We start from the raw sequence: 17,144 nt of genomic DNA, 5'->3' as shown, positions 1-17,144 counted from the left end.
ATTTCCTTTAGGATTGACTGGTTTGATCTCCTTGCTGTCCAAGGGACTCTCAAGAGTCTTCTCCAGCACCACAGTTCAAAAGCATCAATTCCTCAGCTCTCAGCCGTCTTTATGCTCCAAATCTCACAGCTGTACATGACTACTGGAAAACCATAGCTTTGACTGTATAGACCTTTGTCAGCAAAGTGATATCTCTGCTTTTTATTACCCTGTGGGCAACCCACTCCAGTGTTCTTGCCTGGAGAATCCCAGGGACGCGGGAGCCTGGTGGGCTGCCGTCTCTGGGGTCGCACAGAGTCGGACACGACTGAAGTGACTTAGCAGCAGCAGCAGCAGCAGGTTTGTCATAGTTTTCCTTCCAAGAAGCAAGCATCTTTTAATTTCATGGCCGCAGGCACCATCTGCAGTGATTTTGGAGCCCCCAAAAATAAAGTCAGCCACTGTTTCCCCATCTATTTGCCATGAAGTGATGGGACTGGATGCCATGATCTTAGTTTTCTGAAGTTGAGTTTTAAGCCAACTTTTTCACTCTCCTCTTTTACCTTCACCAAGAGGCTCCTTAGGTTCCTGTTAGCTTTCTGCAATTAGGGTGGTGTTATCTGCATATCTGAGGTTATTGATATTTCTCCCAGCAATCTTGCTTCCAGCTTGTGCTTCATCCAGCCTGGCATTTCACATGATGTTCTCTGAATAAAAGTTAAATAAGCAGGGTGACAAATATACAGCCTTGACATACTCCTTTCCCAATTTGGAACCAGTCTGTCGTTCCATGTCAGGCTCTAACTGTTGCTTCTTGACCTGCATATGAGTTTCTCAAGAGGCAGGTAAGGTGGTCTGGTATCCCCATCTCTTGAAGAATTTCCCACAGTTCGTTGTGATCCACACAGTCAAAGCTTTAACATAGTCAATGAAGCAGATGTTTTTCTGGAATTCCCTTGCTTTTTCTGTGATCCAACAGATGTTGGCAAGTTGATCTCTGGTTCCTCTGCCTTTTCTAAATCCAGCTTCCAGTACATCTGGAAGTTCTCGGTTCACATACTGTTGAAGCCTAGCTTGAAGGATTTTGAGCATTACCTTGTTAGCATGTGAAGTGAGCACAATTATGTGGTAGTTTGAACATTCTTTGGCATTGCCCTTCTTTGGGACTGGAATGAAAACTGACCTTTTCCAGTCCTGTGGCCACTGCTGAGTTTTCCAAATTTGCTGGCATATTGAGTGCAGCACTTTAACAGCCTCATCTTTTAGGATTTGAAATAGATCAGCTGGAATTCCATCAAGTTCTCTAGCTTTGTTCCTAGTAATGCTTCCTAAGGCCTACTTGACTTTGGACTCCAGAACGTCTGGCTCTAGGTGAGTGATCACAGTATCATGGTTATCCGAGCCATTAAGACCTTTCTTATACAGTTCTTTCATGTATTCTTGCCACCTCTTCTTAATCTCTTCTGCTTCTTTTCAGTTCAGTTCAGTTGCTCAGTTATGTCCCACTCATTTCGACCCCATGGACTGCAGCACACCAGGCTTCCCTGTCCATTACCAGCTCCTGAAGCTTGCTCAAACTTACGTCCATTGAGTCAGTGATGCCATCCAACCATCTCATCCTTTGTTGTCCCCTTCTTCTCCTACCTTCAGTCTTTCCCAGAATCAGGGTCTTTTCTAAGAAGACAGTTCTTCACATCAGTTGGCCAAAATATTGGAGCTTCAGCATCAGTCCTTCCAATGAATATTCAGGACAGATTTCCTTTAGGATTGACTGGTTTGATCTCCTTGCTGTCCAAGGGACTCTCAAGAGTCTTCTCCAACACCACAGTTCAAAAGCATCAATTCTTCAGCACTCAGCTTTCTTTATGGTCCAGCTCTCACAAACCATAGCTTATGGATCTTTGTTGGTAAAGTGATGTCTCTGCTTTTTTCTGTTAGGTCCATAGTGTTTCTGTCCTTTATTGTGCCCATCTTTGCATGAAATATTCCCTCAGTATCTCTAATATTCTTGAAGCGATCTCTAGTCTTTCCCATTCTATTGTTTTCCTCTATTTCTCTGTTTTGCATTGTTCACTGAAGAAGGCTTTCATATCTCTCCTTGCTATTCTTTAGAACTCTACATTCAATTGGGTATATCTTTCCCTTTCTCCTTTGCTTTTTGCTTCTCTTCTTTTCTCAGCTATTTGTAAGGCCTCCTCAGACAACCTTTTTGACTTGTATTTTTCTGGGGGATGGTTTTGATTACCACCTTCTTTACAGTATTATGAACCTCTATCCATAGTTCTTCTGGGACTCTATCAGATCTAATCCCTTGAATCTATTTGTCACTTCCACTGTATAATCATAAGGGATCTGATTTGCTTGCTGAGGGGCCATGCTAATCTTCTGTATAGGGTTCCAATTTTAGTATATGTGCTGCTGAAGCAATCAGGTAGGCATGATTATCCCAAGTTAGTAGAATATGAAGTTGATATTCAGAGAGCTTTGATGACACGTCCAAGGTCCCACAACCTCAATGTAAATACAAATTTGACTTCAAAATATGCCATTTCCTCTTTGACACTATGCCGACTTATGGTCATTTACTCAACTGAGCTGCTTTGCTTTCTTTCTTTGGCTCTTTTTTTTTTTTTTTAAAGGTAAGAGGTAGGGAGTTTGGGTGGGCTTCCTTGGTAGCTCAGCTGGTAAAGAATCCACCTGCAATGAGGGAGACCTGGGTTCAATCTCTGGGTTAGAAAGATCCCCTGGAGGAGGAAAGATCCCCTAGAGTGATACTCACTCCAGTATTCTTGTCTGGAGAACCCCCATGGACAGAGGAGCCTGGCAGGTGACAGTCCATGGGGCTGCAAAGAGTCAGACACAACTGAACGACTAACCACAGCACAGGGAGTTTGGGCACACAGGAGGATTTTTTTTTTAGTAAAAATGATTTTAATGTTTTATAAACATGAATGCATCTTAATCTTTCTAGAAGGTAAGTTAACTAGATAAATTTCAGAGTTTAAATACATACACAGAAACACACACACCCTCTCGTACAGTTTATAAATGATTCCAGGGATTGTACTGATTGAAAAATTATGGTGCCCTAACTTGAACAGTCCAGAACCTGGTTCTGTTCTTTACCCCTCTACACAGTCATGAATGACACACAATGACAGCATCAGTAGAACAAAATATATGGCATTTATTAAATGTATGTGACATAGGTTATAATATCAAAGTAGAGCATGCATGAACAAATTATTCATTCTTTTAACAAAAACAATAATTGATACTGAAAGCATTAAGTGATTAAATTTCTACAACATACAAAATTCTCTTTCATTTAAAGTGAGAAAGAAAAACTAAATCACAGGTTGAAGAAATACAGTGATTTCAGCTGGCCCCATAAAGGCATAAGGCACAAATTAAACCGAGGGATTAGCACATCAGAATGAAACGTGTCTGCCCTCACAAGGACTGGCTCCAGCCGAGGCTCCCAAGCCCCTGCATGGGTCTGCGGCACCTGCCCCTTCCTTCCTGGGGTCACATTTCCCCAGGTGCCCATGCTCCTATGGACAGGCTTCCCTGTAGCCGAGAAACACTGCCTCTAATACTTTTACGGGTAAATAAAACCTTCATGCTGTAACAAATGATCCTGGCATGAGTAGCATGAAATTTCAAGTTAATACCCTTTTTCCTCCCAACCGAAGTCTAGTAAAACAGAAAATAGAGAATTCTCCTGCCAGGGCTCAGTGTCTACATGGAAAGCTAACGACAGCCCAGTACAGCAAGGTACATACATACACTGGTTGGGGGTTTGAAAAACAGCCTTGAAACCTCTCTCTCCTGCCCTCCCCCCCCACCTCCACTTTGCCTCATGTTTTAGAAGTGGAGCGAAACCTCAGCGATTCCCACTGGGACTTAAAACAGTGTACAGGAGGAAGCGACAGTCTCCCTTTCCAGACTTCAGGCTGCAGGGCTCCAGGGCCTTTGTCCATCTGTGAAAAGTGCATGTCTCCAAGTGCTTAGGTCAGAGTTTTCTTTGTGGTCAACTCTAGGACTCGTGTGTACGGAGTATAGTTCCTGGAAGGCATTGAGATCTCACGAGTCCTACCTGTTTGGCTGAGAAATGAAAAAAGGCAAATCAGGAATATGAAACAAAACTCACCATATGCTTCACGTGGTAAGGTAACTCTAGGAAATCCATTTTCAACACTTAAAAATAGACTTCAGTAATACAGTTGAGTATTTAGAGGGACCATTATTTTTAGTAACTTAAAAAAAATTATTTATTTGGAGGATAATTGCTTTACAATATTGTCTGGTTTCTGCCATACATCAACATGAATCAGAATTCATGAATATCCCCTCCCTCGTGAAACTCCCACTCCTTTAGGTTGTCACAGAGCACCAGGTTTAGCTCCCTGTATTATATAGCAAGTTCTCATTGTCGTTCAGTCACTAAGTCGTGTCCAGCTCTTTGTGACCCCATAGGGACTGCACGCCAGACTTCCCTGTCCTTCACTCTCTCCCGGAGTCTGCTCAGTGGAATCATGTCCATTGAGTCAGTGATGCTATCCAACCATCTTGTCCGCTGTCACCTGCTTCTCCTGCCCTCAATCTTTCCCAGTATCAAGATCTTTTCCAGTGAGTTGGTGCTTCGCCTCAGGTGGCTGAAGTATTGGAGCTTCAGCATCAGTCCTTCCAATGAATATTTCAGGGTTGATTACCTTTAGGACTGACTGGCTTGATCTCTTTGCTGTCCAAGGGACTTTCAAAAGTCCTCTGTCCATGGGATTCTCCAGGCAAGAATAGTAGAGCGGGTAGCCATTCCCTTCTCCAGGGGATTTTCCTGTCCCAGGGATCAACCCGGGTTTCCTGCATTGCAGGCAGATTCTTTACCATCTGAGCCACGAAGGAAGCCCTCAACTTTCCATTAGCTATCTATTTTACATATGGTAATATATATATTTCCATGCTACTCTCAAGTAGTGGAACTTCAGCTTCAGCATCAGTCCTTCCAATGAATAGTCAGGGTTGATTTCCTTTAGGATTGACTGGTTTGATCTCCTTGCTGTCCAAGGAACTCTCAAGAGTCTTCTCCAACACCTCAGTTCAAAAGAATCAATTCTTCGGTGTCAGCCTTTTTTATTGTTACACATGCGCGTATATTCATCTTCTGATTCTTTTCTCATATAGGTTATCACAAAATATTGAGTAGAGTTCCCTGTGCTATATAGTAGGTCCTTGTTGGTTATCTTTTTTATGTATAATAGTGTGTATATGTTAATCCCAAGCTCCTGATTTAACCGCCTCCCACATTTCCCCTTTGGTAACCGTAAGTTTGTTTTTTTATCTCCAAGTCTGCTTCTGTTCTGTAAATATTAGGTTCACATATGAGTGGTATCATATGATATTTGTCTTTGTATGACTTACTTCATTCAGTGTAATAATTTCTGAGTTCATCCACGTTGCTGCAAATGACATTATTTCATTGTTATGGCTGAGTAATATTCCACTGTATAAACGTACCGCATCGTTATCGATTCCTCTGTCGATGGACATTTAGGTTGCTTTTATGTCTTGCTCGTTGTATATAGTGCTGTAATGAACACTGGGGTGCATGTGTTTTTTTGGAATTACGATTTTCTTTGGATATATGCCCAAGAGTACAACTGCTAAATTATATAGTAATTCTAGTTTTAGTTTTTTAAGGAACCCCCATACTGTTTTCCATAGTGGTTGCACCAATTTACCTTCCCACCAACAGTGTAGGAAGGTTCCTTTTCTCCACACTCTCTCCAGCATCTACTGTCTATAGATGTTTTGATGAGGCCATTCTGACTTAGGTGAGGTGATCCCTCACTGTAATTTTATGTTTCTCTGATAATTAGTGATGTTGAGCATCTTTTCATGTGCTTTTTGGCCATCAGTATGTCTTCTTTGGAGAAATGGCTATTTAAAGCCTCAGCCTATTCTTTGGTTGTTTTTTCTTTTTTTATCTGACATAGAGCTGTGTGAGCTGTTTGTATATTTTATTGATTAATCCCTTGTCTGCTGCTTCACTTGCAAATATTTTCTCCCATTCTGTGGATTGTCTTTTTGTTGTTTATGATTTCCTTTGCTGTGCAGAAGCTTTTAAGTTTCACGAGGTATTTGTTTGTATTTTTATTTAATTTTATTTTTATTGAAGTATAGTTGATTTCCAATGTGTGCCAATCTCTGCTGTACAGCAAAGTGGACTCAGTTATATAGACATTCTTTTTCATATTCTTTTCCATTATGGTTTATTATAGAATATTGAATAGAGTTTCATGTTATACAGTAGGACCCTGTTGTTTATCCATCCTATATGTAATAGTTTATATCTGCTAATCCCACATTCCCGGTCCTCCCCTTCCCCTTGGCAACCACAAATCTGTTCTCTACGGTCTATGAGTCTGTTTCTGTTTCATAAGTAAGTTCATATGTGTCATATTTTGGATTCTACATGTAAGTGATATCATGTGGTATTTGTCTTTCTCTTTCTGACTGACTTTAGTTAGTATGCCAATCTCTAGTTGCATCCACATTGCTGCAAATGGCATCGTTTCATCCCTTTTATGGCTGAGTCCTATTCATTGTGTGTATATATGTACTACGTCTTCTCTATCCACTCATCTGTTGCTGGACATTTAGGTTGTCTCCATGTGTTGGCTATTGTGAATAGTGCTGCTGTGAACATAGTGGGGCGTGTATCTTTTGGGATTAGAGTTTTGTCGAACTATATGCCCGGGAGTGGGACTGCTGAATCATATGGTAATTCTATTTTTAGTTTTCTGAGGAACTTCCACAGTTTTCCATAGTGGCTACACTAACATACATTCCCACCAGCAATATAGGAGGCCTCTCTTTCCCCACATTCTTTCCAGAATTTGTTGTTTGTTGACTTTTTTCCATTAATCAAGTGTATCTTTTTTTAAAACAATTTTTAATTGGAGGGTAATTGCTTTAAGTGCTTCCCCAATGGCTCAGCTTTACAATGTTGCATTAATTTCTGCAGTACAACAACATGAGTCAGCTGTAAGTATACATATATCCCCTCCCTGATGAGCCTCCCTCCCATCTCCCACCATCCCACCCCTCTCGTCATCACAGAGTACCAAGTTGAGCTTCCTCTTTTTTTTTTTAATTTATTTTTTAATTGGAGGAAAATTGCTTTACAATGTTGTATTGGTTTCTGCTGTACACCAGCACAAGTCAGCCATAATTATACATATATATCACCTCCTTCTTGAGCCTCCCTCCCCTCTAGTCATCACAGAGCACCACGCTGGTTCCCTGTGTTACACGGCACCTTCTCACCAGCTGTCTGTGTTACACGTTAGCGTACACGTGTTAGTGCTACTGTCTCCATTCATCCCACTCTTTGCTTATGCCACTGTGTCCACAGCTCTGTTCTCTGTGTCTGTGTCTCCATTCCTTCCCTGCAAATAAGTTCATTAATACCATTTTTCTAGATTCCATATATGTGTGTTAATATATGATGTTTTTCCCTTTCTGACTTAATTCACTCTGCATAACAGGTTCTAGGTTCATCCATCTCACTAGAACGGACTCAAATTCATTCTTTTTACAGCTGAGTAATATTCTGTTGTATCCATGTACCACATCTGTATCCATTTATCTGTCAGTGGACATCTAGGTTGCTTCCATGTCTTAGCTATTATAAATAGTGCTACTGTGAACATGAGGGTATATGCATCTTTTTGAATTATGGTTTTCTCAGGGTATATGCCCAGCAGTGGGACTGCTGGGTCATATGGTAGTTTTATTCCCCCTTTTTTTTTTAAGGAATCTCCGTATTGTTCTCCATAGTGCGTGTTATCAATTTACATTCCCACCAACAGTGCAAGAGGGTTCCTTTTTCTCCACATCCTCTCCAGTATTTATTGTTTGTAGATGAGGTCCCTGTTTCATACAGCAACTTCCCACTAGCTATCTTACACATGATAATAATATATATATTTCAATGCTATGTCAGTTCACTCCAACCTCTCCTTCTCCTCCTTCTGCTTGTATCCACACCCATGTCTCTATTCCTGCCCTGCAAATAGGCTCATCAGTACCATTTTTCTAGATTCCATATGAATGCTTTAATATACAATATTTTTATTTCATTTTATTTTTTAATTGGAGGATAATTGCTTTATAATGTTGTGTGGTTTATGCCATACAACAACATGAATCAGCCATAATTATATATATGTCCCCTCACTGTGACCCTGCCTCCCTGCTCCCACCTGCCCCCTCTAGGTCATCACAGAGCACCAGGCTGGGCTCCCTGTGCTGTTCAGCAGCTTCCCACTAGCTAGCTATCTTACACAGGGTAGTGTATATATGTCAGTGCTACTTTCTCAGTTCATCCTTCCCTCTCCTTCCCCCGCTGTGTCCACAAGTCTGTTCCCTGCGTCTACATGTCCCTTCCTTCCCTGAAAATAGGTTCATCAGCACTATTTTTCTAAATTCCATGAGTGAGTGAAGTCACTCAGTCGTGTCCAACTCTTTGCGACCCCATGGACTGTAGCCTACCAGGCTCCCCTGTCCATTGGATTTTCCAGGCAATAGTACTGGAATGGATTGCCATTTCCTAAATTCCATATATATGCACTAATATTCAATACTTGTTTTTCTCCTTCTAACTTCCCTCTGTATAATAGGCTCTAGGTTCATCCACCCCATTAGAACTGACTCATATTCGTTCCTGTTTATAGCTGAGTAATATACCACTGCGGATATCTACCACAACTTCCTTATCCATTCATCTGCCGATGGACATCTACGTTGCTTCCATGTCCTGGCGGTTGTAAATAGTGCTGCAATGAACACTGGGGTACATGTGTCTTTTTCAGTTACGGTTTTATCTTCATATATGCCTAGTAGTGGGATTGCTGGGTCACATGGTAATTTGATTCCTAATTTTTTAAGGAATCTCCATACTGTCTTCCATAGTGGCTATATCAGTTTACATTCCCACCAACAGTGCACAAGGGTTTCCTTTTCTCCACACCCTCCCCAGCATTTACTGTTTGTAGATTTTTTTGATGATGACCATTCTGACCAGTGTGAGATGATATCTCATTGTAGTTTTGAATTGCATATCTCTGATAATAAGTGATGTTGAACATCTTTTCATGTGGTTGTTGGTTACTTATATGTCTTCTTTGGAGAAATGTCTGTTTAGGTCTTCTGCCCATTTTTTGATTGGGTTGCTTTTCTGATATTGAGCTGCATGAGCTGCTGGTATATTTTGGAGATTAATCCTTTGTCAGTTGTTTCATTTGCAATTATTTTCTCCCATTCTGAGGGTTGTCTTTTCATCTAGTTTATAGTTTCCTTTGCTTTAAGTTTAGTTTAAAGTTTAGTTTAAAGTTTCCTTTAAGTTTAGTTAAGTCCCATTTGTTTATTTTTTTATTTCCATTACTCTAGGAGGTGAGTCAAAGAGGATCTTGGCTGCGCATTATGTCTGTTCTGCCTATGTTTTCCTCTAAGAGTTTTATAGTTTCTGGTCTTATGTTTAGGTCTTTAATCTATTTTGAGTCTGTTTTTGTGTATGATGTTAGAAAGTGTTCTGATTTCATTCTTTTACATGTAGCTGTCCAGTTTTCCCAGTACCACTTACTGAAGAGACTATCTTTTCTCCACTGTATACTTTTGCCTCATTTGTCAAAGATAAAGTGCCCATAGGTGCAGAGGTTTATCTTTGGGCTTTCTAACCAGTTCCATTGATCTGTATTTCTGTTTTTGTGCCAGTATCATATTGTCTTGATTACTGTAGCTTTGTAATATAGAGTGAAGTCGGAAGGTTGAGTCCTCCAATTCCATTTTTCTTTCTCAAGATTGCTTTGGCTATTCAAGGTCTTTTGTGTTTCCCTACAAATTATAAAATTTTTTCTTCTAGTTCTGTGAAAAATGCCATTGGTAATTTGATAGAGATTGCATGAAATCTGACTTTACTACCCAAATCAATGTACATTTTCATACTGTTGATTCTTCCAATCCAAGAACGTGATTTATCTCTCCATCTGTTTGTATCGTCTTTTGAGTTCTTTCATCAGTGTATCTGCATAGAGATCGTTTGTCTCCTTAGGTAGGTTTATTTCTAGGTATTTTATTCTTTTTGTTGAAATGGTGAATGGGATTGTTTCCTTAATTTCTCTTTCCGATTCTTCATTGTTAATGTGTAGGAATGCAAGGGAATTCTGTGTATTAATTTTATATCCTGTGACTTTACTAAATTCATTGATTAGCTCTTGTAGTTTTCTGGTGGTATCTTTATCAATGTCATCTGCAAACAGAGTTTAACTTCTTCTTTTCCAGTCTGGATTCCTTTTATTTCGTCTCTGATTGCCATGGCTACAACTTCCAAAATTATGTTGACTAATGATGATGAGAGTGGGCACCCTTGCCTTGTTCCTGATCTTAGAGGAAATACTTTCAGTTTTTCACCATTGAGAATAATGTTTTCTGTGGTCTTGTCCTATATGGCTTTTCTTATGTTGAGGTAGATTCCTACTGTGCCCATTTTTCTGGAGAGATTTTATCAAATGTGAGTTGAATTTTGTTGAAAGCTTTTTCTGCATCTATTGAGATTATCATATGGTATTTGTCTTTCAATTTGTTACTATGGTGTGTCACATTGATTGATTTGCATATATCAAAGAATCCTTGTATCCCTGGGATAAACCCACTATATCACGATATATAATCCTTTTAATGTGTTGTTGGATTCTGTTTGCACGTATTTTGTTGAGGATGTTTACATCTGTATTCATCAATGATATTGGCCTATAGTTTTCTTTTTTGTGTGATAACTTTATCTGGTTTTGGTATCACGGTGATGGTGGCCTCATAGAATGAGTTTGGGAGTATTCCTCCCTCTGCAGTTTTTTGGAGGTGTTTGAGCAGGATAGGTGTTAGTTCTTCTCTAAATGTTTGATAGAATTCACTGTGAAGCCATCTGGCCCTGGGCTTTTGTTTGTTGGAAGGTTTTTGATCACAGTTTCCATTTCAGTGCTTGTGATTGGTCTGTTCATAATTTCTATTTCTTCCTGAGTCAGTCTTGGATGGTTGTTGTACTTTTCTAAGAATTTGTCCATTTTTTTCCAGGTTGTCTGTTTTATTGGCATATAGTTGCTCACAGTAATCTCTGTATTTCTGCATTGTCTGTTGTAACTTCTTTTTCATTGTGTGTTGACCTTTTAATGAGGGCTCTTCTGACTGGTGTATGTTGGTACTTCATTGTAATTTGCATTTCTCTACTAATTAGTGATGCTGAGCATCTTTTCATGTGCCTACTGGTCATCTATATTTCTTCTTTGGAGAAATGTGTATTTAGGTCTTCTGCCCATTTTTCCATTGGGCTTTTGCTGTTGTTGTTGTCTATTTATATAAGCTGTTTGTGTATTTTTGAGGTTAAGCCCTTGTCTGCTGCATCATTTGCCAATATTTTCTCCCATTCCGTGGATTGTCTTTTCATTTTTTTATGGTTTCCTTTGCTGTGCAAAAGTTTGTAAGTTTACTTAAGTCCCATTTGTTTGTTTTTGTTTTTATTTCTATTGCCTTGGGAGACTGATCTAAGAAAACATTGGTACAATTTACGTCAGAGAATGTTTTGCCTGTGCTGTCTTCTGGGTGTTTTATGGTGTCATGTCTTGTGTTTAAGGCGTTAAGCCATTTTGAGTTTATTTTTGTGCATGATGTGAAGGTGTGTTCTAATTTCATTCATTTATGTGCTGCTGTCCAGCTTTCCCAGCACCACTTGCTCAAGAGACTTCTCCCCCATTTTATATTCTCTTCTCCTTTGTTGGAGATTAATTGACCTTAGATGTGTGGGTTTGTTTTTGGCCTCTCTGTTCTGTCCTGCTGATCCGTATATCTGGTTTTGTACCAATAATACACTGTTTTGAATGCTGTAACTTTGTAATATTGTCTGAAGTCTGGGAGAGTTACACCTCCTGCTTTTTTCCCTTAGGACTGGCAATTCTGTGTCTTTTATAATTCCATATTAATTTTTGGATTATTTTTCTAGTTCTGTGAAAAATGTCATGGGTATTTTGATAGGGTTTGCATTAAATCTGTAGACTTTTTTGTGTCGCATTGCCATTTTAATACATTACTGATCAGAGATGTAGTAATATGTGTTTTGTTACCTGAACATTATTGACTAGAGATGTTTCCGTATTCATTTACATAACAAATCACTGGCCGCAGGTGTTAGTTTCTGCAAAAACCCCCTTGTCAGTAATGTGTTAACAGTATTAATTCTTCCAATCCAAGAGCATGGGATATCTTCCCTTTCTCTGAATGCTTTTTAATTTCCTTTATTATTGTTTTATAATTCACAGCATAAGTCTTTCACCTACTTGGTCAGGTTTATTCCTTTTTTTGGTGCTGTTTTTAAAAGTTTTTTTGTTTTTACATTTCTTTCTGATATTTCATTGTTAATGTAAAGAAATGCAACCAATTTTTGAATGTTAGGCTTAAATCCTGCTACTTTGCTGAATTCATTTATTAGCTCGAGTAGTTTTGTGTGGAGTTCTTAGGATTATATATATATATATATGTAACCATGTTGTCTGCATACAGTGACAATTTTACCTCTTCGCTTCCAATCTGGATACCTTTTATTTCTTGTCTGCTGTGTCCTAGACTTCCAGGAGTATGCTGAATAGAAGTGGTGACAGTGAGCAGCCTTAGTTCACATTTTAGCAGGAAAGCTATTACCTTTTCACCATTGAGTATGTTGTTGGCTGTGGATTTGTCATAAATGGCTTTTGAGATATGTTCCCTAGGAGACGGATCCAAAAAGATCGCTGCTATTTACATCAGAGTGTGTTCTGTTTTCCTCTAGGAGTTTTATAGTGTCTGGCCTTACGTTTAGGTCTTCAGTTTGAGTTTTATTTTTGTGTATGATGTTAGGGAGTGTTCTAATTTCATTCTTTTACATGTAGCTATCCAATTTTCCCAGCACCACTTATTGAAGAGGCTGTCTTTTTTCCATTGTACAGTCATTTGGGTACTACTTCTTCCAATCCAAGGATATGGTATATCTTTCCTTCTTAAAAGCTCCCTCCCTGGGTGCAGGCCCCATCCCAATTCTTTCTTTTCCCTTTTATCCTACCCAGTTATGTGGTGATTTTCTTGCCCTTTCCAAAGTCTGAGGTCTTCTTTCAGCATTCAGTAAATGTTCGGTGTGAACTGGTCCACTTGTAGATGTATGGTTAATGTTTTTGTGGGAGAAGGTGAGCTCTATGTCCTGCTCCTCCACCATCTTGAACCCCCTTCTTCCCTGGAGCCAGACAGTAGTTTTAGCAACTTAAGGTTGCTAGGTATCCATGATTCAGAAAAATTAAAAACAAAAACAAAAATACCATGCATTCAGGAGCTCACAATTAGATGGGAAAGATATTTAAATCGTTGTAATGTCTTACTGCTAAGTCACTTCAGTCGTGCCCAACTCTGTGTGACCCCATAGACGGCAGCCCACCAGGCTCCGCCGTCCCTGGGATTCTCCAGGCAAGAACACTGGAGTGGGTTGCCATTTCCTTCTCCAATGCGTGAAAGTGAAAAGTGAAAGTGAAGTTGTTCAGTCGTGTCCGACTCTTAGCAACCCCATGGACTTTAGCCCACCAGGCTCCTCCGCCCATGGGATTTTCCAGGCAAGAGTACTGGAGTGGGGTGCCATTGCCTTGGCTGTATAAAGACATAAGGAGCTATATTGGATGCTTTATATTTGCCTGTTCAGATCCATCCCCCCCTTTCTCTCCCCTAAACCCTGGGAAGTTGCCCAGAGGTGGACATCAGTGGACCCCCTCACCCATTACCTTCCAGTTGGTTTGGACCTGTTAGGAGGTGGAGGCAGAGAATGCAGCACAGGCAGCCCAAGCCATCTGCTCCCTCTGCTCAGGCTGCAGCTTGGTGGTTGGCTACATTCCTCTAGCAAAGGCTGCACTATAGCTCACCCCTTCATCTCCTCTACCAGCTTTCTCTCCCTATCTCTTCAGATCCAGGCTGGAAATAGCTGCCACTGTTGCTAGCTCCAGAGCAAGCCAGTGTCCATTTTTTATTTCCCTAAAAGCTGCCCTCAAATTTATACACAGTCATTTCATTTAACTGTCTTCCATTTTCCCTTCCTGCCAAGACCCTGAGCAGCACAAGAACAAACACATTATGGGCAAACTGAGGGCAGACAAGTTAGCTTCACTGAGAGGAAGTCAGCCCCAGGAAGGTGACTCCTGAAGGATGCCTAGGCATTCCTCAGGTGAGTGAGGAAGAGGTGGGAATTCCAGGCGGAGGCAGTACAGGCAAAGAAGGGTGAACACAGAGGCCACAGTGTGAAAAGGAGACATACTCAGCCAGGACTGGAGCAAAAGAGTTCAATGTGAAAATGGCAGAAGATGAGGTTGGGGCGGAAGGGGGACGAAGGGCCCTCTGTGCCCTGCTAAGGGGTTCAGAATGAGACAGTGAGCCGTTTTTAAGGAGGGCAGGATATGCCCCTATTTTTATTCTAGCAAGATTCCTTGACACCTTGAGGGTTGACTCTAAAGGCCTTAGTCTGGAGGCTGGAGGTTATTTAGGAGAGTTTTGCTATTTAGAAAGTGAGAGAGACCATGAGAACTCAAACTGTAAAAATCGCACTAGAGGTAAAGTAGCAAGGAAATGTTAAGATGATATTTAGGAGGCAGAAGTAACAATTTTGTGATTAAAATGGAGAAAATGTCCCATTTCTTTTTCCTTATAGACATATAACTACCTTTCCCAGCTTCCCTTGCACTTTGGTAGACCACATGACAGGCAGAAATGATTTCTGTTACTTGCAGGTTTAGCCCATATCCATTTTGCTGCCAAATATATTTTCCTAAAAGGGCAATTGGAGCATATTACTATTCTTCAAACTCTTCATTTCCCCCCTTGCTTCCTGGATGGACTCTCATCTCCCCTGCAGGGTGTAAAGGCCTCTGCCATCTACTGTTCTGTCTTTCGCCTGGCCTTTCCTTATTTACACACTGCTTCACAGTTCTGCCATCCTCAACTGTCCCCTCAAATAAATCTGATGAATTCCTACCTGTATTTCAAGAGTCAAACCTCATCCCCCGATTCTGCACAGCAGTGACAGAAACCATCATCCCTTTCTCTGTGTGCCCTCAGTTTCCTTGAGCAGCACCGCTCAGTTTTCTCCTTCCACAGGGTTCACTTTTTTAAAATTTGCCCTCATCAGTAACACCTCCCATCCACAGGGTTCTGTGGTGGTTCAGTGGTGAAGAATCCACTTGCCAATGCAGGAGAATAATATCTTGCCATTTGCAAAACATGGATGGACCTTGAGGACATTAGGGTAAGTGAAATAAGTCAGACAAAGACAAAGTATCTTATTCATATGTTAAACAGAACAAAAACCAAGTTCACAGATACCAAGAAAAGACGGATGATTGCCAGAGGAAATGGGTGGGGGATGGGCACAATGGGTGAAGGGGCCTAAAGGTACAGACTCCCAGTTATAAAAGTCACAGGGTGTAATGGACAGCATGCAACTGTAGGTAACAATACTGTATTGCTTGAGAGTTGCTAATAAATCATCACAAGAGAAAAGGTTTATAACTATATACAGCTACCCAGGTGGCTCAGCAGTAAAGAATCTGCCTGCAATGCAGGAGACGCAGGTTCGATCCCTGCATTGGGAAGAGTCCCCTGGAGAAGGAAATGGCAACCCACTCCAGTATCCTTGCTGGGGAATCCCATGCACAAAGGAACCTGGCGGGCTACAGTCCATGGGGTTGCAAAGAGTCGGATACAACTGAGCGACTAAACAGCAACAACAACAAACACCTATTACCGTGCGGTGATTTTCAACCATGGTTAGGAGACAACTTCTTAATAAGGTGTATTAGAAGCCTGGGTGTGGGGGAATGTTAATCTTCACATAACTCTCCCAAGAGATTCAATGTCTTTTCCACACTCTCCTCCCATTGAAAATGACTGTCACAGAGGCTTGTGACACTCCTGGAAGCATCTCACTGCACCTGCTGGTCTGCACATCCTCTGCTAGCTATAATTTCGTGAAGTGTGAAAACCACATCTTGCTTATCTTCATGACCTCAGCAGCTCACTCAGGCCAGACACAGAACTATCACTACACAGATCAATGACCAAGGCAACCAGAGGACAATGGATTTTGAGGAACGAGTGGTAACAATTTCACCATCACCTGCTACAGAGGAATCCACAGGATATCACAGTTCAGGAGCCCCCAGGGACCCGACCAGGCAGTTTAGTGGAGTGCCAGGGGCATGAGCCAGATGGCAATTTGTGCCAACTCCTGTGAAAATACCACAGAACAGAAATAGTCTCTGGTGACACTATCCTAAAAGCCCATAAAGTTCAGAAATATTTATAAAGGTGAACCCTCTGGGTTTCAGAAACAGGCTCGCATATCTCAACCTTTCAAAAAGAATTGAGGTTAGTTTTTTTAGTTGATCACTAAGAAACAGGATTTCAAGAACACAAATAATTTCAACCACAGAATGAAAATTCAGCCATTTTCTTTAACACATTAAGGCTATTGTTAACCTTTTATTAATCCATAAAGGGGCAGTTCCCTGGGGCAAACAAAAGCAGAGTCAGCAAATAATGCCTTGACAAAAAGCTGCTTTGTGTTCTGGTTTCTACAACAGAAATATGAAAATGTAGGCATTTTAAAGTACTTACTATGCGCCGGCAACTTATGACTGCAAGGAATATTTGTCATTAAAATGTACCTATTAAGACATAATTTATGAGTTTACTGGAAACTGAGTTTCACTAAGGGACAAAGGACAGAAGTCTCTTTTCTTTTGGTATTTTGTTTTCCACTTTTCTCTTTGAAGGCTAGCTGACCTAAAATTGCTCTCAATGGCCTTAATTAATATATATCGAACTTCTCAAATCTGACTCATGAGTTTTGCCTTTAATTAGGTGTTTAGAAGCCCCTGGCATCAGGGTGAATGCCTTTGACCCCTTCCCTCTCTCCTTGCTTTCCAGAAATCTATGCCACACAAAGATGAGATGAAGGAGAAGAATTTGAGAAAGAGAACCTGGAGCCAGGGATGGGACTGAACACTGGTCTCCAAGAGGCTGGGGAAGTGCAAGTAGAGAGTCTGGAG

The 17,144-nt window shown here is 40.7% G+C and overlaps 1 protein-coding gene across 2 annotated transcripts in view; it reads right to left on the bottom strand.

The window, feature by feature from the left end:
- Nucleotides 1-3,146: 3,146 nt before the first annotated feature.
- Nucleotides 3,147-17,144, bottom strand: part of MYZAP (myocardial zonula adherens protein) — a 124,914-nt gene continuing 110,916 nt past the window's right edge. For both annotated transcript variants that reach the window (XM_010836808.1, XM_010836807.1), the window contains one exon: nt 3,147-4,086. In XM_010836808.1, coding sequence (XP_010835110.1) covers nt 3,990-4,086 — 97 coding nt within the window. In that variant the 3' untranslated portion in view covers nt 3,147-3,989. The remainder of the gene's footprint in view (nt 4,087-17,144) is intronic.

The sequence above is a fragment of the Bison bison genome, unplaced genomic scaffold (genome assembly GCF_000754665.1).
Source record: "Bison bison bison isolate TAMUID 2011002044 unplaced genomic scaffold, Bison_UMD1.0 scf7180017864066, whole genome shotgun sequence".
Lineage (NCBI taxonomy): Eukaryota > Metazoa > Chordata > Mammalia > Artiodactyla > Bovidae > Bison > Bison bison.
Note: the sequence above shows the minus strand (reverse complement) of the source record. Positions and strands in the feature narration are given on the sequence as shown.